The 20445-nt window shown below is 44.0% G+C and overlaps 1 protein-coding gene across 3 annotated transcripts in view; it reads left to right on the top strand.

Annotated features, from left to right (window-relative positions):
• The window catches only part of LOC115470132 (lysosomal acid lipase/cholesteryl ester hydrolase-like), a 208158-nt gene extending 194278 nt beyond the window's left edge, over window positions 1-13880 (top strand). For all 3 annotated transcript variants that reach the window (XM_030203069.1, XM_030203068.1, XM_030203071.1), the window contains exon 10: window positions 10122-13880. In XM_030203069.1, coding sequence (XP_030058929.1) covers window positions 10122-10358 — 237 coding nt within the window. In that variant the 3' untranslated portion in view covers window positions 10359-13880. The remainder of the gene's footprint in view (window positions 1-10121) is intronic.
• The last annotated feature ends 6565 nt before the right edge of the window (window positions 13881-20445 follow it).

The following is a 20445-nucleotide window of genomic DNA, read 5'->3' as shown; positions in this document are numbered from 1 at the left end:
TTTTCCTTCCAAAATACTCTTCCCGGTTCTGTCAGTTGGTGTTTTTTGTTTTGTTTTTGCTTTTTTCAAGTATTTCCTGGCTGGCTGACTCACAAAAGGCAAGTCCAGTCATTTATTAGTTCTTCTCATTTAAAAAAACAAAAACAAACCAGTGTCTCCTTTTATTTTTTTCTCAGGTGTAGCTCCTCACCTATTGGTTCTTAATGGGTTCTTTTTTAGTATCTCTTTGAGACTCTAAAGTTGAGGGCTTTTATGCTGCCGTTTCTGTGAGCCTGGTTTTCTAGCTACAACTTTTTCCTTCTGACAGCAACTAGATTTGGTACTTGTAGTTTACTCTTTCCTAGGACACCTACTCCTTGGTATGCTTCAGTTTGATTTAATTTCTGGTGCAGTCACCATAACATAACAGCAGATGACTGAATAGTAGGTAACAGATTCTACTACTTTTATCTCTGTTTAATTTGAATCTCAATTAGGCTGTCTGTTCTTTTGTGCAGCAGTCATCAATTGCAGTTTTTGTACAAGTTTTTCCTGTACGGACGTCCTAATTTCAGTCTGCTATATTTTGGCATAAGTAACCAAACTTGCTTTTTTCCATCACTAGTAGTAGTCTTGAAAAAAAAAAAAATTTTCTTCTGAACTGTTGAACTTGGTATGGAGCTGTCCCAGACGGCTTTTTTTTTCTTCTTCTTTTTTTTTAACTGTAAAGGGAGATGTGTTTGGTGGGGGGGGGGGGGGGGGGGGGGGGGTGTTCACTCGGCTTACATTTCCTGTCTGGTCAAGCTGTACAATTCACCTGTTTGCTGTGTTCTACCAAATTAGATGGGCGCAATCTACTTCAACATGAGTTGTTCATTTTGGCTTGTAAGGTTATGACCTGATTAGACATTTGGTCTTGAAGTTTCTGTATTGGCCATCAAGCAGATTTTGAGCAACATTGCTTGGCTATTTGAAATACTGAACATTCTGTGCTGCATAATACTCTTAAAAGGGAGAGTCACTATGTTCTTCCTCTGTCTCCATCCACTGGTAGACAGGCACAACCCATTTGTCTAGACTGGTCTGAAAGGACTAAAGGAAAGAAAATGATCAGGTAAGACATAACGTTTTCATACATGCTGCATGAGGATTGTGCCTTCTCTGGCAGCTGAATATATTGTCTCTATAGAGTATTGCAAATGGTATAGAGGATAAAAATCGGGTATGTTCCCTATAATGTTAGTTGCACTGACAATTTAAAAGTGTAGCAGTTTACTTGTCTTACTTTTACCAGTTGCCCACCCATGAGAAATAATGGTATGTCAGTAGTGCATTTTAATGTAAGAACTTTTCTTCAAGTCTATTTTAAAAACTACTTTTCCTGAGCTGGCCCTGTTGCAAAGCATTGGATCATAGAACTTCCAGGTTTGGTTCTCCCATCTGATTTTCAGATATGAGAACACAAAGGTGGCACACTTAGCACCAGAAAGGCTGCCATTATAGTGCTGGTAGGGTCAGCAAGGGTCTCCTAGTCCCTTGCGCTTTACCACCTTTACCACACTATAATGGCAGCCTTTACCACACTGCTGAGGATACAAGGTTTTAATATTTTTTCCTGAGCTGAAGGTGAGTTGTAGCTTATTGTTCATTGGAAGCGTGCAGAATGATTTACTTAAATATCACCTGGACTCTGATCTAGTTTGCTGTGTTGATGTTACTTCAGTGGGCAGAGCTCTACATTTGGTAGAAGGACACTTATAGCAAAGACTAGAAAACCAGCTTAACTTTCTTCTTTTTATCTTTTCTCCAACATTAGAGTTCAACTTTGCATCATATAAAACCAGGGCTTAATTTCTAGGGGAATGGCCTGGAACACAATTCCAGCACATTTTTCAGACTGCAGAGCAGCAAGTAGGTTCTGATCCAGCCCCTTTCTTCAGGCAGCTGCAGAAAAACGAGGAGAGGGGATATGCCTGAAGTATCCTTAATCCAGCCCCTCTTCTCCTGTTGTTCCTGTCCCTGGTCTGCCCTCCCAGTTTCTCAGCTCCAGAGTTCCATTTCTTTTTGTCTACAAATTAAGCCCTGTGCAAAACAAAAAAATTGAATTATGCATTACAATAACTAGCCCTAAGGTTTGTTGTCCAAATAGCTAACACAAGTCACTATTCAAGTCAGTATTCTCACCTGTGATCAATGTATTTTCCAAAGCTGATGGACAGTTGCATTGTCAAATACTAGTTACTCACCTGTCCACCTTTCGGAAAGAGCTGTCTTTTGGTAAAAACATCTTACTTCTTCAGTTTGATATGTCGAGTACGTTGGACATTGTGGACCACAACCACCTCCTCATGTTACTATCTGAAAATGGTGTTGGAAGTACCGTCTTGGATTGGTTCCGGGAGTTTCTGTCTTGCCGATGCTATCGGGTAAAAGTCTAGTCCTCTATCTCACCTTCCTGGACACCTCATTGTGGGGTTCCTCAAGGCTCACCCCTTTCGCCTACCCTGATCAGTATCATGCTGATGCCTCTAGCAATGGCCCTTCACAACCGTGGCCTGAATCCTTTCCATATCATCATGCCGATCAATCCATAGACTGGTGAGTTGTGTCCATCTACCAGCAGGTGGAGATAGAGAGCAATCCTTTTGCCTCCCTATATGTGGTCATGTGCTGCTGGAAACTCCCCAGTATGTTCTCTATCTCAGCAGGTGGTGGTCACACACAGCAGCAGCTCTGGCTAGGTCTCCAAGCCTAATTCTTAGGTTTTGTTGAGTACCTGGAGTTGAGGGCTCTTCTTGAGCAAGTGCAAACCTGGTGGTGCCAGGTCCCTCCTTATCTCCCCCCTCCCGCTGGCTCCGTTCAAAAAATTTTTTTTTTTTTTTTTTTAACATCCTTTAAGGGCGTTTATTTCAACGTTTATATCAGCGTTTATTGCAGCTGCTCACTGGGACACCAGTTCGTTACATCTCGGAGCGAGAAGCAGGTAATGTTACCTTTTATAGCGGGCAGGGGGTTCCCCGTTTGGTTTCCACGTGGCTTATGGCGTCGGAGGGCGAGGGCGCGGATTCGCTCCCCGGACCGCGTGTGTGCGTCTAGCGGGGATGCGGGGGTTTCAAAGCCTGACTCGCCTTTTTTGGGCGTCAGTTTGGAGTCCGGTCAATGTCCCGGTTCTTCCTCCGGTGCAGCGGTTTTCCTGCCATAAGCGCCCATCCCCCGTTGCTCCCCCCCCCCCCCCCCCCATTTTGACCAGCCGCTCTGCTCGGACGGCTTCTTCTTGGGCCGCCCTCGAGGTGGGAGACGTTAATGCTATGGTCGCCCTTGATTCGGGCAACGGCAAGAAAGCAGCGAAAGTTAAGCGCCGTTCTTCCCGTGTGGCTCCTTCTCGGAGTTTCGCGCCGGACGCCATTTTGGATGCGCAGCATGTTTCTCCCCCGCTCTTGCGAGCGCCGGTTGAGGGTGCGTCTAGGGCCGTGGCCCAGGCGGCAGAAGTGCACAGTCTAGGGGGTTTCTCCCCTGAGTTCATTTTGCTGCTGCATCAGGCTTTTCTTATGCTAAACGCTGCCCCGGCTCCCCCCCCCCCCCCCTCTGATCAAGGGGTTGAGGCCTCCGGAAGCAAACGCCCTCAGGTGGACTTCCAGGCCCTAGAGGACTCTGTCTCCTCTGATGTAGATGAGGGCAGCGTATCTTGAGTTCTCCCAACGGTCCTTTGGGGATTCCTTGGAGGAGACGGATTCCCGCACGGATCTTTCGCTCAGAGGATTTGCCCAACCTGTTAGTGCAGGCCATGAGCATTTTGAAGATTTCCTCTCCGGAGGACGTCTCTCCCTCAGCCTCTGTTGGCTCTGCCATTATGCTGGGGACGAAGCGCCCGCCTAGAACCTTCCACGTGCATGAAACCATGCACACCTTGATTTCGGCTCAATGGGATTTCCCAGAAGCGAGCCTTAAAGTGGCTAGGGCTATGACCTGCCTCTATCCTCTGCCTGAAGGTGAACGGGAGGCCTTTCTTTGGCCTACAGTGGATTCTGTAATCACTGCGGTGACTAAGAAATCGGCGTTGGCGGTGGAAGGTGGCACGGCCCTAAAGGACGCCCAAGACAGGAGATTGGAGGCGGCTTTAAAGTCGTCCTTCGAGGCAGCTGCTTTAAGTTTACAGGCCTCAATTTGCGGCTCCTAGGTGGCCAGGGCGTGCCTGACGCTTGTGCAGCGGGCTTCCCCCTCGGATCTTTCCTTGAGGGCTGATTGGCCAGCCCTGGAATCGGGCTTGGCCTACTTGGCAGACTTGCTGTATGATGTCTTGAGAGCCTCGGCTAAAGGTATGGCTCAGACAGTCTCTGCACAGCGGTGGCTTTGGCTGAAGCATTGGTCTGCTGACCACGCCTCTAAGTCTCGCCTGGCTAAGTTGCCTTTTAAAGGCAAGCTGCTCTTTGGGGTCGAGCTGGACAAGATTGTGACCGATTTCGGCACGTCTAAGGGCAAGAGGTTACCCGAGTTCAGGGCTCGGGCCAGTGGTGCCCGCCCCGGTTCCTCCAAAGGACGGTTTCAGGAAGCCTGTCGGTATCGTCCGGGCAAGTCGGGCTCCTTTGCCCCCTTTTCCTTCATAAGGAACTTCTCCCCCAAGCAGCATTCCTTTTGCAGAGACCGCCGTCCCGGAGGTGCCTCCTCTGGTCCTCCCCCAATGACGGGGCGCTGGTCCATGGCCCAGAGCAGATTGGAGGACGCCTATCCTCGTTTCTGGGCGAGTGTACCAGGGTAACTTCAGATGCTTGGGTGCTGGAAGTCATCAGAGACGGCTACAAGCTAGAGTTCTGCCGACCCTTAAGAGATGGGTTTGTGCACTCTCCCTGCAAGTTTCCGGTCAAAGCTGTGGCAGTGCAGCAGACTTTGGACAATCTGATCCGCCCGGGTGTGGTCGTTCCGGTGCCAGAAGATCAGCTTGGCAAGGGACGTTAATCCATTTACTTTGTGGTACCAAAGAAAGGAGGTTCTGTATGGCCTATCCTCGACCTCAAAGGGGTCAATCGGGCCTTGAAAGTTCGGCACTTCCGGATGGAGACTCTCTGCTCTGTTATAGCGGCAGTGCAGGCAGGGGAGTTCCTGGCATCCTTGGACATCAAGGAAGCTTACTTGCATATTCCCATCTGGCCTCCTCATCAACGCTTTCTGCGTTTTGCAGTTCAGAGCCGACACTTCCAGTTCAGAGCCCTACTGCTCCGCGGACCTTCTCCAAAGTAATGGTGGTCATCGCGGCCTTCCTAAGCAAGAAGGAGTACAAGTCCATCCTTATCTGGACGACTGATTTGATCTGAGCCCCCTCTTATGCAGAGTATGGCAGAGCTTCAGACCGGGTGATTGCTCTTTTGAGCTCCCTGGGGTGGATCATCAACTGGAAGAAAAGCCAGCTGCGCCCGACTCAGTCCCTGGAGTATCTGGGAGTACGATTCGACTCCCAAGTGGGCAGAGTGTTCCTGCCAGACAATCGGATTGTCAAGCTTCAGGCTCAGGTGGACAAGTTCCTAGCAGCCTCTCCTCTTCGGGCTTGGGACTATGTGCAGCTGTTGGGCTCTAGGACGGCCACGATGGAAGTAGTGCCCTGGGCCAGGGCCCATATGAGACCTATACAGCTCTCTCTGCTGCAGCGATGGACTCCAGCTTCGGAGGATTACGCTGTGCACCTTCCCTTGGATCCGGCGGTGCGCAAGGCACTGAGCTGGTGGCTGAGGCCAGACAAGCTGTCCGCAGGAATGCCTCTTATGACCCCGGAGTGGGTTGTCATCATGGCGGACGCCTCTTTGACGGGCTGGGGAGCCCACTGCTTGGGAAGGACAGCACAGGGGCTCTGGTCCCCTGCAGAGGCAAAGTGGTCTATCAACCTCCTGGAACTCAGAGCCATTCAGTTGGCGCCTTTGGAGTTTCTCCCGGTCCTGGTGCTGAAGCCAGTACGGGTCCGGTCGGACAATGCCACGGCTGTGGCCTATGTCAATCGCCAGGGAGGTACCATGAGCGCCCCTCTAGCCAGGGAGGCCATGAAGCTATGCCTGTGTGCGGAAGCAAACCTGGAACAGCTGTCGGCGGCCCACATTGCGGGAGTCATGAATACTGCTCAGGCGTTCTTGGACATTACGAAGCGCTGGGGCCAGCCGAGCCTAGATCTGATGGCGTCATCAGCCAATTGCCAAGTGCTGCGCTTTTTCAGCAGAGGACGGGACCCTCGATCTCTGGGAGTAGATGCTCTTCTCCAACAGTGACCGACACAGGAGCTTCTCTGTGTTCCCTGCCTTGGCCCATGTTGGGCAGGGTGCTAGGCCGGGTGGCAAAGCATCCGGGCCGGATAATCCTGGTGAGTCCAGATTGGCCCAGACGTCCCTGGTATGCGGACTTGATCAGGCTCTCAGTGGACGGCCCTCTGCGGCTGCCAGCGGAGCGGGGCCTGTTGCATCAGGGTCCCGTGGTGATGGAGGATCCCTCCCCCTTTGGTCTTACGGCCTGGCTATTGAGCGGCAGCGTCTGAGGAAGAAGGGCTTCTCAGACAAGGTCATCGCCACTATGCTGAGAGCGAGGAAGCGCTCTACTTCTACTGCTTATGCCAGGGCTTGGCGTACCTTTGCATCGTGGTGTGAGGCAGGCTCACTTTCTCCCTTCACTGCTCCAATTTCTTCAGTGTTGGCGTTCCTGCAAGAAGGTCTGGAAAAAGGCCTGTCGCTCAGTTTCCTTAAGGTCCAGGTAGCGGCTCTTGCTTGCTTCAGGGGTCACCTGGAGGGTGCTTCCCTGGCCTCGCAGCCAGATGTGGTGCGCTTTCTCAAGGGAGTTAATCACCTGCGCCCTCCTCTGCACTCAGTGATACCTGCGTGGAATCTCAATCTGGTGCTAAGAGCCTTGCAGAAGCCGCCTTGTGAACCCTTGTTGAGGGCATCTCTGAAAGACCTGACGTTGAAAGCAGTCTTTTTGGTGGCTATCACTTCAGCCAGAAGAGTTTCCGAGCTCCAGGCGCTATCATGTCGAGAGCCCTTTCTGCAGTTCACTGAGGCAGGAGTGTCTATTCGCACAGTGCCTTCCTTCCTGCCCAAGATTGTTTCTCGCTTCCATGTGAATCAGCAGCTCTGTCTACCCTCCTTTCGTAGGGAGGACTACCCAGAGGAGTACTCTGTTCTCAAATATCTAGATGTGAGACGAGTCATCATCAGATACTTGGAAGTGACCAATGATTTCCGGAAGTCGGATCATCTGTTTGTGCTGTTCGCAGGTCCTCGTAAGGGTCTGCAGGCTGCCAAGCCTACAGTAGCACGATGGTCAAGGAAACCATTGCAGCGGCTTATGTGGCCACGGGGAAGTTGCCGCCTATCCTGCTGAAGGCTCACTCCACTAGAGCACAGGCGGCCTCGATCGCAGAGGCCGGGTCCGTCTCCTTGGAAGAGATTTGTAGGGAGGCAACTTGGGCATCGTCTCATACCTTCTCCAGACATTACCGCTTGACTGTGGCTGCTCGGGCGGAGGCCCGGTTTGGAGCTTCAGTGTTGCGGTCAGGGATTTCTTTGTCCCGCCCTGGGTGAGTACTGCTTCAGTACATCCCACCAGTCTATGGCTTGATCGGCATGATGATATGGAAGGTAAAATTATGTATCATACCTGATAATTTTATTTCCATTAATCATAGCCAATCAATCCATAGCCCCTCCCAGATATCTGTACTGTTTATATTCTGGTTGCATTTCAGGTTCAAGTTTAGTCTTCAGTTCCTGTTCAGGAGGACTTCGTGTTCAAGTTTTTTCAATTGGATTCTTCAGGAGTTGAGACGATTTCGTGTTACAGTGAGCTGCTGCATTCCTCTCCCCTCCGTTTTACGGGGCTGGATTGAGACCTAAATTCTGCCGGCGCTCCCTCCCGCTTCGTGCTGCTGTAGGGCAGCTTTGTACCCCTCCCGCTTCGGCGGTGTTAGGGTCAGTCAGCTCCTCCCGCGGTTGCAGGATAAGCCAGATCCCACCCGCATCGGCGGGTGTGGTGTCCCTACCCCGCTCCGCGGGGATGAGCTGGACGGATTCCCCTCCCCCACTTGTGTGGGGATGAGCTGGGTTGATTCCCCTCCCCCGTTTCGGCGGTGGTGAGCTGGGCAGAGTGTCCCTTTGTGGGTGTAATTCTCTAAGTGCTGAGTCCTGCGGATGGAGCTTTGATATCGACATACTGAGGAGTTTCCGGCAGCACATGACCACATATAGGGAGGCAAAAGGATTGCTCTTTATCTCCACCTGCTGGTAGATGGACACAACCCACCAGTCTATAGATTGATCGGCTATGATTAATGGAAAGAAAATTATCAGGTATGATACATAATTTTACCATATCTATGCTGACGATGTGACTATCTACATCCCCTTTTAGTCTTCCATAGCCAAAATCTCGGCGGAAATCAGGACAGTCTCTCCATCATGGTCAATTGGGCTAACACATTCAAATTTAAACTTAATCGGGGAAAAAACACAGTGCCTCATCCTATCATCCCAGTTCAAGAAGTCTGTACCTGCAGGATATAATATTAGAGGCTGTGGATGTGTGTGAGTGTACTGGGGGTTAGGTCTTAAGGAATACTGAGGTTACTTTATGTTTTATTAGTGGGATATATGTGTCTACCTATTACCGAAATAAAGGTCATTTATAAAGTATGATGTTTTGAATAGTGAGAACAGAGTGGATTGGGTATGCTCTCTGTATGCCTACACTCATATCCCAATACTTCAGATTTCGCATGGGGACACATCACTTCCAGTACCGAGTTCTGCTGTTTGGCCCCACATCAGCTCCCAGGGTGTTTACCAAATGTCTAGCAGTAGTCGCAGCGCCGCTACGCACACTGGGAGTCCGTGTGTTTCCCTGCTTGGACGGTAGGCTGAAGAAGAGCACGTTGAAGGATGGTGCTCATCAGTCTATGCAGAGAACTGTTCAGGTGCTAGAGCTACTAGACTTCATTTTAAAACTACCCCAAGTCCCATCTATTCCCTGTTTAACTTGGAGTTCATAGGAGCCCTGCTAGATACAGTGCAGTCGTGCGCTTATCTCCTTGTGACACAAGCAGACAATCTGGTTACTCTTGCCACTCAGTTTTTTGCCAGCCATCAGGTTACAGCTCGGCAGATGAAGTTACTAGGCCACATGGCCTCCACTGTGCATGTTGCTCCCTTGGCACTTCATATGGGAACTGCCCAGTGGACCCTAGCTTCCCAGTGGTGTTAAGCCTGAGGGGACTTGGGGGATGTCATCCGAGTGACCCCAGAGTTGGTTCAGTTCCTCCTCTGGTGGATGATTGGACTCAGTCTGACCTTGGACCTTCCATTCCATTCAACTGACAATGGATGAATCTCATTTGGGGTGGGGAGCTCATGTAGATAGGCTTAACACTCAAGGCATATTTAAAAAAAATCACCTATTAATAGTACTTCCCTTTTCACAGCTATATTTTGAATGTCTTCAAATAAATCTCTGTCCACTACTTCCTTCTATGAAGGAGGCCTGTATAACACACCAGTGTAAATACATTTGCCATTCCCTTCTTCCATATTGACCCACAGTGCCTCTTCCTTACCCTGTAGTCCTGTAGTTTATCTTTTAACATATGCCACTCCCCCCTCCCTTTTTTCCTACCCTGTCTTTCCTGAACAGATTATATCCTAGTATAACTATATCTCAGACATGGTTCTCTGAACCATGTCTCTGTGATTGCCACTAAATCCAAATGCCTCTTCCATCACAGCCTCAAGATTTAAAACCTTATTTCCCATACTTATTTTCCAGACTTAACTCTAAAAGTACTCAACTAGAGCTGTACCAAATAGTATATTTATTTGGCCAGATATGAATAATGAAAAATATTCAGCCAAGTGTGAATACCGAATACGAATAATGGGGATTGAGCTTTAACACAACAAGGAAGCAATGAGAAATCAAAGATCAAGTGTTTATTTCCATATGATTTAGCACAGTAGATCCACAGATTATTCGTATTCAAATTTAAATCACTGTTTGTCCAAATACGAATAATGTATTTGGGGCACTATTTGGGCTGAATCAAATACAGATATTCAGTACAGCCCTATACTTAACTATTGATTTTTTTTTTCCCTATTCATTAAACTGTACTTTTCTTGTCTTAGTCTACTCCTCCTAGGTACAAAATAGAAGACATGGAAGTACCAACTTCAATTTGGACTGGTGGACATGATATTCTAGCAGATCCCATAGATGCTGCCATGCTACTTACTCAAATTTCCAATCTTGTCTACCACAAAGTTATTCCTGAATGGGAACATCTGGATTTTCTCTGGGGTCTTGATGCACCTGAGCGTCTGTACAAAGAAATGGTTGACTTAATGAAAAAATATTGTTGCTAAACCTATGTAGAGGAGCCAGTTTTCTTCTGTTTTGGCAACAAGACTTATTTTTTTGAAGATCAAAAGATACTCCATGATTTGCTTTCTGATCTGTTGTTTGTAATCATGTCTTTATATTTGAAATTCTGAAGGAAAAAATAGGTGTGGTAGCCATGTTAGTCCACTTTTAAAGGTAATCAATTGAAATAAAACAAAATAAAACATGGAAAATAAAATAAAACAAAATAATTCATGTTTCAGGGGAGGCTTTCTGAGGCCAACCACATTTAACATTAGAATTAGTTTTCCTGATATCTGGTGTTAACAGATAAGTTGAAATCAAAATTTTGACTGAAGTGATTGAATTTTTTGGCTTAACCAGACTGGAAATATCTAGTACAGTTAGTGATTGGGATACGTCAATTTTTTGGAATGTACTTATGCTACCTTTATTTTTGTACAGTACAAGAGGCAATGCATCTCTTTCTATATCTTGGTGTTGCACTGCATAAAGAGTCTGGTTGCTTGGGGTTTTAATTTTTGTTTGTGGTAAATTATTGGAGGGGTCTGTATGTGCCTGAGGCCAGGTATTCTGTAAGGGGTTTCTGGAGTGTAGACCCTTGGAAGGAGATGTGGCAGAAGGGCCAAATTAACTGGATTCACAAGTAATATCAGAAAAAGCATTTATTTTAAAACAAAGTAAAATTTAAAATCTATATAATTTAGTGTGAAAAATATGCAGATAGCCACCTTGTAAACCCCTTCTCACATGTTGGCCCGATTACTGTTCACTTTTCTCTAATGCAGCCTAAAATCAAAATTAGTTTGACACAACCCTGACCTACATTATTCTTCCCAGGTTTTCGTTGTCTTGTGTGTTGACCTTGATTAGATTGTAAGCTCCAAAGAGCAGAAATTGTTTATGCCTGTGTGTGTACATTACTGCATACATCTGGTATATGTTATGCAAATAATTAATAATAAGGCAGTATCAGCAATATGTTTTGTTATATTTGGAGTCTAACCAAGAAGCTATTAATATTAGTGTATAAAGCCGTGTTTACATCTCAAGTGCCTTCTCCACTATATACTTCTAAATCAGGTTTTTCATACTGTATCTTCCCAAAGAAGGTCTGACTGTGGTAGGATTGAACGTCAGGTTTTTCTCTGTTATTTATCAGTGGGCTGGAAGCCAATGAGAAGAGGGGACAACAATTTAAGCAACCGGTTATTTCCATTTTATACTAATAAGGCCAACATTAGCTGGCTCGTAAGGAGAAACTAGCCAAGAAATGTGTGATAAATACGTTAAGTGATGGATTTTATTGTTCAGGTGGCAGAGCAACATGCAAAGAATGCAACAGCTACACTGGCTCCCAGTAATGGCCAGATTTCAATTTAAGATCTTGGTGTTGACTTTTAAGGCTTTTCACGGGGACTCTACAGGTTACTTGATCAATCATTTTATATTTTTCAATAGGAATCATGGCAGAGCTACTAGAAATTTATTTTTTTAGATTTCCCTTCTGTTTGTAAATTAAAGACTTCCAAGGTAACACAAACCTTTGAGAACAACTCCGCTCAAATGTATAAAGCAGCAACCTGCAGGAATAGCAGGTGATGGTTGTAAATTGTGAGATAAATATTTTAATTACGGAGGGGAAGAAGACCTAAGACCCGTGACAATTTCTTGATCAATAAGATCACCTTAATATAGTCACTTCTGTATAATCACTGGTCTTTCTGCCAACTTCCTCCTTAGATGTACAGTTCATGCGTTTTAACATATATAAACATTCTAAAACTGAATCAAAAAATAAACCACAGCTACTTAGCTTATTGTTTGTTTGTTTGAGGGCCTCCCCAACAGTCCCGTTTCGCCACCTGGGGCTTCATCAGGGAGAGAGAACCCCTCTGCATCAAACTGTGGAAAAAACCCAGCAAACTGTTACAGCGTTAACAGTTTGCTGGGTTTTTTCCACAGTTTGATGCAGAGGGGTTCTTTCTCCCTGATGAAGCCCCAGGTGGCGAAAAGGGACCGTTGGGGAGACCCTTAAACAAACAAACAAACAATAAGCTAAGTAGCTGTGGTTTATTTTTTGATTCAGTTTTAGAATGTTTATATATGTTAAAACGCATGAACTGTACATCTAAGGAGGAAGTTGGCAGAAAGACCAGTGATTATACAGAAGTGACTATATTAAGGTGATCTTATTGATCAAGAAATTGTCACTGGTCTGAGGTCTTCTTCCCCTCTGTAATTAAAGACTTGCAATTTTCGTTATCAGGCTGCCTCTAGTTGGAACTCCCTTCCTCCTTTTTTGAGGAACACAGAGCATTATTCGGAGTTTAAGAAATTATTGAAAACATTACTGTTTAGAAAATGCTTCTAATTTATATATGTTTATTTTAATTTAGACTGGGATTATTCTGTGTAATTGTTGAACGTATGCTCTTTTTCTTCATGTTATCTGCTTAGAACTTGTTGGTTGTAGCGGGTTATGAGACCTTGATATAATGTAATGCTCACTGTTAGACTCCTAATGCCAGAAGATTTTAAAAGTCCCAATATCCAAGGGTTGTGTGTTAAAATTAAATTCTTTACAGTAAGCCACTTTGGTTAGATCTGACATATAAAAGAGGCTTACTGTATGCATGAGATGAAACATATTAAACATATTAAAAACACAACATATTGGGGTCAATGTACAGCATGTGAATATCAGCTGTGCCTGCATAACTTCCAGGCTCCATCAATGACTGGATATGGCCCAGCATTGAATATCTGGGTCTAATTTAGCTGACAACAATCATCACATAAAGAAGGAATAGTGACCTAATTAATTTTTTAATTATCAGACATTTTATATAGGTTCTTTTCTCAGAGACCCAATATAGAAGTATGTTTCTATTTGGTAGCCTTTGATTTTAGTGCTGTGTGAGTCTTTATTTTAACATGGTAACATAATGGGTGCCAGCAGATAAAGACCAGTTGATGTATCCAATTGAGATTCTACAGGTTGTGTAGATGAGCATGTTCATTCCCATATATAACTCATCACCAGCTGCCTCCTCTCCCATTTCTTTTTTTCTTGTCCTCTCAACCCCCCACTGCCCTCCATATCTGTCCCATACATGCCTAAAATCTGTTGTTTTAAGGACCCTCACCACCTGTGCTGGTAGGCCATGTCAGGAATGCTAGTCTTAAAATCTTAAAAAATTAACGATGAATACAACACCTAGTCCCCATTTTATGTCTTACTATCAAATTTTATGATAATTCCCTAGCTAGCAAAATTAGTGAAACTGTTTTAACGTTTGCCCTGGTTTATGGTGCATTTCAACAGATAATGATGACTCAGAATGTGCAGTGCATTACTGCTCCTAAGGTGATATATTGCAATTAAAACATTCTCAGAACATATAGCATAACTCTAACAGCTTTACTGTGCAGTATTTATAAATCACTATCCAGTATTTATAAATCACTATCCATGCAAATTGTACAGTATTTTGATTAAAGCTGAATGATCTGTTTTACAATGATGGTGTTCTGTTTTTTTAAATGATCTGCTATATAGTCGCATAAACAAAGCTACTACTACTTATCATTTCTAAAGCGCTACTAGACGTACGCAACGCTGTACACTTGAACATGAAGAGACAGTCCCTGCTCGACAGAGCTTACAATCAAAGCTAAGTTTAAATAGAGAAATATTCTTGAAATAAAACAGGATTTTCTTTGGGAAATACCTACAGAGATTATACTGCCTGAAAACTCTGAAGCTTCAGATAACAGTAGGTATTTTTCTGTCACTGGAGGACTTACAATCTGAATGGTGGGTTAAGTGGTTTACCCAAAATCACAGGGAACTACAGTGGCTTAAGATTCTTAAACTTTCCAAGGTCAGCTTTGTTAGCGCATGCTGAGATGGTCAGAAAATGTTTCAAAGAAGTGCTTAAGCCTCCAGCAGAGACATTTAGTGATAGCTCAGTACCTGGTTTTACCAGGTAGTAAGGGTGTAATTGGTAACAAAGATGTAAAACTGATGGATTTTTTGGAATCGCCTTCATTAGATCTTAAGCTCAAAAACTACACTTCTAGTGTCATTAGAGCTGGATAGAGATACGATCCTAAAATTATATTTGTTATATGGATCACGATTTCCTGGGTTCCAAGATTAAGATTTTTCCTGATCAATCGAGTAATACCTAGAGGCACTGCTAAGAATTCTTGGCCCTGGTCCCTCAGGCATAGGCTCTGGGGATGAGCTTTCTGCTTTGCTTTCCATGTACATAAGCACTGCCATGCTGGGAAAAGACTAGAGGTCCATCAAGCCCAGCACTCTGTCTCTGACAGCGGCCAATCCAGGCCCCAAGAACCTGGCAAAAACCCAAAATTTAATATTGATAAATGGACTTTTCCTTCAGGAATCTATCCAGACTCCTTTTAAACTCAGCAAGGCCAGCTGCCGTCACCACCTTCTCCGGCAATGAGTTCCAGAGTCTAACTACGCGCTGAGTAAAGAAAAACTTTCTCCAATTTGTTTTGAACCTACCACATTCTAATTTCATCTTGTGTCCTCTGGTTCCATTGTTAGAAAGTGTAAACAAACGCTACACATCCGTCCGCTCTACCCCACTCATTATTTTGTAGACCTCTATCATATCACCCCTCAGCCGCCTTTTCTCCAGGCTAAAGAGTCCTAGTCGTCTTAACCTCTCCTCATAGGGTAGTCGTCCCATCCCTTTTATCATTTTTGTCGCCCTTCTCTGCACCTTCTCCAATTCCTTTATATCTTTTTTGAGATGAGGTGACCAGAACTGAACACAATACTCCAGGTGTGGTCGCACCATGGAGCAATATAACGGCATTATAACATCCTCATGTTTGTTTTCCATCCCTTTTCTAATAATACTCAACATTCTGTTCGCCTTCTTAGCCGCAGCAGCAGCACATTGAGCTGAAGATTTCAACGTCCTATCCACGATGACTCCCAGATCCCTTTCTTGGTCCATAACTCCTAAAGCGGTACCTTGCATAACATAGCCGTAATTCGGGTTCCTCCTTCCCACATGCATCACTTTGCACTTGTCAACGTTGAACTTCATCTGCCATTTGGACGCCCAGTCCCCCAGTCTCACAAGGTCTTCATGCAATCTTTCACACTCCTCCTGCAACGAGACGACCCTGGATAACTTTGTTGCATCTGCGAATTTAATTACCTCACTAGTTACTCCCATCTCAAGGTCATTTATAAATATGTTAAAAATCAGCGGTCCCAGCACAGACCCCTGAGGGACCCCACTAACTTCCCTTCGCCATCGAGAATACTGACCATTCAACCCTACTCTCTGCTTCCTATCCCTAACCAGCTCTTAATCCACAATAATACACTGCCTCCGATCCCATGACTCTCCAGTTTCCTTTGGAGTCTTTCATGAGGCACTTTGTCAAACGCCTTCTGAAAATCCAGATACACAATATCCACCTGCTCCCCTTTATCCACATGTTTGTTCACCCCCTCGCAAAAATGCAGTAGATTTGTGAGGCAAGACTTCCCTTCACTAAATCTGTGCTGACTTTGTCTCATCAGCCCATGTTTTTGTATGTGCTCTGTAATTTTATTCTTAATAATAGCCTCCACCATTTTTCTCGGCGCCGATGTCAGATTCACCGGTCTATAATTTCCTGGATCTCCTCTGGAACCCTTTTTAAAAATCGGCGTTACATTGGCCACCCTCCAATCTTCTGGTACCACACCTGTTTTTAGGGATAAATTGCATATTACTACCAGTAGCTCCACAAGTTCATTTTTCAGCTCTATTAATACTCTGGGATGAATACCATCCGGTCCCGGTGATTTGCTACTTTTCAGTTTGCAGAACCTGCCCCATTACATCCTCCAAGTTTACAGAGAAATCATTTAGTCTTTCTGACTCATCCGCTTCAAATACCTTTTCCGGCACCGGTGAAGACCGAAGCAAAGAATTCATTCAATTTCTCCACTACGGCTTTGTCTTCCCTGATCGCCCCTTTAACACCACAGTCGTCCAGTGGCCCTACCGATTCTTTAGCCGGCTTCCTGCTTTTAATATACCTAAAAAAAAATTTTGCTATGTGTTTTTGCTTCTAAGGCTAACTTTTTTGCATTTGGCTTGACATTCCTTATGTTTTATCTTGTCTTCAGTCGGTTCATCTTCTGAAGGATTGTTTTTTTGCTCTAATAGCTTCCTTTACCTTACCGTTTAGCCATGCCGGCTGACGTTTGGTCTTTTTTCCTCTTTTTCTAATACGCGGAATATATTTGTCCTGTACTTCTAGGATAGTGTTTTTGAACAGCATCCATGCCTGCTTCAAGTTTTTTTTTTACCCTTTCAGCTGCTCCTTTCAGTCTTTTTTTTCACCGTTCTTCTCATTTTATTGTAATCACCTTTTCTAGAGTTAAACGCTAGTGTATTTGATTTCTTGAGTTCACTTTGTAGCCAATATCAAAACTGATCATATTATGATCACTGTTATCAAGCAGCCCTCGCACCGTTACCCCCCCCCCCCCCACAGCAGAACATGAGCTTCACTAATGAGTAAGTCTAGTATTTTTCCTTCTCTTGTAGGCTCCTGAACCAGCTGTTCCATGAAGCCGTCCTTGATTTCGTCAAGAAATTTCACCTCCCTTGCGTGTACCGATGTTTCATTAACCCAGTCTATATCGAGATAATTGAAGTCACCCATTAATATTACATTGCCCTTATTATTCACTTCCCTAATTTCCCTTGTCATTGCTGCGTCCGTCCGCTCGTCTTGGCCAGGCGAACAGTAGTACACTCCTATCACCATCCTTTTCCCCTTTTCACGTGGAATTTCAATCCACAAGGATTCCAATGGGGGTTTTGTCTCCTGTAATATTTGCAGCCTATCCAAGTCTAGGTTCTCATTTACATAAAGTGCTACCCCTCCTCCAATCCTAGCCACCCTATCGCTACGATATAATTTGTAGCCCTGTATAACTGTGTCCCATTGGTTATCTTCCTTCCACCAGGTCTCAGAGATGCCTATAATATCCAGTTTTTCATTGTGTGCAATGTACTCCAGCTGTCCCATCTTGTGCCTCAGGCTCCTGGCATTTACGTATAGACATTTCAATGTAGGCTTGCTGTTTGGTTTTTTTTATTACGTTTAATACATGGCTTTATTAATATGTTGTCCTCTGTCTGGAATCCTATCTGTTAAAGTATGTTTCTCAGCACCCTCTCAGGAACTAAACCCAGCCCCAGAGAACTCCTTCCAGGCAGCCCAGCCTTCCCAAACACAGGAATCATTCCAGCAGAAGGAAAAGGCAAATTACCAGGACAGAAATTGAACATAATTTTAACAGAAATTACTAGCCCAAAAATTTACACTAGCAAGTATAGAATAGATAAAGAGGCTTTAAGGAGACTTAGGACAGACCCAAAAGTGAGAGAACAGATTTTTTTTTTTTGCTTTTTATGCGAGATTTAGTTGAGAGAGAATCAGACAGTTTTAAGAGAGACAAACGGGTTTTGTTTTTTTTTAAAACACAGTTTAGCCTAGTCAGTCAAACCAGTTCAGAAGATCCCCCAGCAGCACAGCCCACAACTCCAAAGTAAGTGAGGTTCTGTTTTTCTGCCCCTTTTCTTAACACACTACCTAGCTGTTCCCACAGTTGATCCTCCTCCCCTGCCTGCAGACTGTTAAAACAAGCTAGATTACTTCACTAGTTAGAAAAACTCAGCACCTGCAATATAACTCCAGCAGAAGGAAAAGGCAAATTACCAAGACAGAAATTGAACACAGTTTTTTACTAGCCCAAAAATTTACACTAGCAAGTATAGAATAGGTAAAGAGGCTAACTCCAGACTCCATTCCTTCTACATTGCTGCACCGTATGCCTGGAATAAACTTCCTGAGCCGGTACGCCAAGCCTCATCTCTGGCCATCTTCAAATGTAGGCTTAAAAACCCACCTCTTCGATGCTGCTTTTAACTCCTAAACCTTCAACTGTCCCCTATCCCTATATGTCCTTACCCTTATCCCTTACTTGTCCTGTCTGTCATAATTAGATTGTAAGCTCTATTGAGCAGGGACTGTCTCTCCATGTTCAAGTTTGAAGTGCTGCGTTTGTCCAGTAGCGCTATATAAATGATTAGTAGTAGTAGTTTAAGGAGACCCAAAAGTGAAAGAACAGATTTTTTTTTTTTTGCTTTTTATGCTAGATTTAGTTAAGATATAGAGTCAGACAGTATTTGTTTTATTTCTTTTCAGAATGATTCTTATGTCTTTAGTGATGCCAGGTAACTGTTAGAATTTGTAGTTTCTAAGAAAGAGTTGAAAATAAAGACGACCTTCCTGTAGATGGATTGGGAGCATTGTTATAGCTGACTGTGGCATTTCCTTTGACTTCAACGTCTTCTCATAATTTCCTTTTAGTAATTTCTATGTTTTGGCTTCTATTACCTGGCATTGTGGACATATGGGATAAGTTTCTTGTATATTTTTCTTTTTATGAGAAATGTCTTTATTTCTTCAGTTGCATTCATTTGATGTCTCACATCACTCATACCTTTTCTTACAGAAATATGTATACCATATGTCTTTTGCCTTTTTTTTAATTCTTTATTTATCATTTTAAAGTTAATACAAAGAAACATTCTTTGAACAGATACATCCATTTTAGGTACATTAAAATTAAGGAAATATTTCTACAAAAAAAAAGAAATCTTTTTCAAATTGGATTTATAGTCCTCAAGAAGAATGGATTCAAGATGGTTATAACCAAAGGAAATTGGTATAATAAGAAATAATATATAACAAAAATCAAACAGTGGTTCCCTTTAATACATTTACGGGGGATTCTTATTGGATTTAGGTCTAGTCACTCTTCTTATCAAGGAATGATCTCAATTGTTCAGGTTCAAAAAATATATATTTCTTCTCCTTAAATATCAAAATACATTTACAAGGAAAATGTAATTGGAAAACAGCCCCTAAGCTAACAGATTCCTGTTTCATATCTAGGAATTTCTTCCGCCTCTGTTGGGTCCAACGGGCAATATCTGGAAACACTGAGACTTTGCTTCCTTTAAATACCGGGTGAACATTTTAAAAATAAAGTCTCATCAAAGATTCTTTATCTTGTATAAAGACAAACGTTACAATTAAGGTTGCCTTAGTCTCAGTGTTGTCTATAGACTGTTCAAAAAGGTTTGTTAGGTCCAAAGATTCTTGTAAATTAGCTTGTTTAGGAATATCTTGTTGCGAAGGTGCTTTTGTTTCCAAGTAGTAGATTTTTTGTAGAGGGGGCAGTGTTTGTTCAGGATAATTATATACCTCCTTTAGAAATTTGGCAAACATGTCCTTGGGGGCTACAAATTTAGATTTTGGAAAGTTTAATAGCCTTAAATTCAGGTTCCTTGTTTGATTCTCCATATTTTCTATTTTCCTGTGGATTAATATTCGATCACCTGAAATTTGGACTTGTTGTTGAAATACTTTTCCAATTTGTACTTCCAAGTCTGCTTGCCTTGCCTTTAATCCCTCAGTCTGATTTTTCAAAAAGTTTATCTGTGAGGCATTATTCAAGGAGACAGTAACAAACGAGGTACAGACCTTGTGAAGAGATTCTAACGCCGTCCAAATTGACTCCAGAGATACTTCTTGGGGTCTCACCAGAGGTTGGATCGCTAAAGCGCGGGAAATAGCTTCCTGCTCAGCTGTTATCAGCGATTCCACACTGGTTTCCCCAATTGCTGTTCCTGGTAATCTCTGGGTTCCCGGCGCCAGCCCCTGGTTCACATCAGGCGTCGCTGCTATCTCCGGAGCGCGCCACTCCTTCGAAACCACCTCACTATTGGGTTTCGGCACTGCTGTTCCGGGTGCACGCGTCGGGGTCAAGGGTCCCTGTTTGCCTTTTGATCGCCCTTTAAGCTCCCATTGTCTCCTTCCATCGTTTCAATATTTGTGTTCCTTTGTTACTTTCCTTAACGACACTTCGATTGTCTCGCATTACTCTGCACAATGTAATCCATAACCAATTTGTAACAACTGTATTCCCATCATTCATCTCATATTGTAAGCCACACTGAACCC

This window comes from Microcaecilia unicolor, chromosome 5 (assembly GCF_901765095.1).
Source record: "Microcaecilia unicolor chromosome 5, aMicUni1.1, whole genome shotgun sequence".
Taxonomy (NCBI): domain Eukaryota; kingdom Metazoa; phylum Chordata; class Amphibia; order Gymnophiona; family Siphonopidae; genus Microcaecilia; species Microcaecilia unicolor.
The sequence above is the reverse complement of the archived record's forward strand: the minus strand, read 5'-3'. Positions and strand labels throughout refer to the sequence as shown.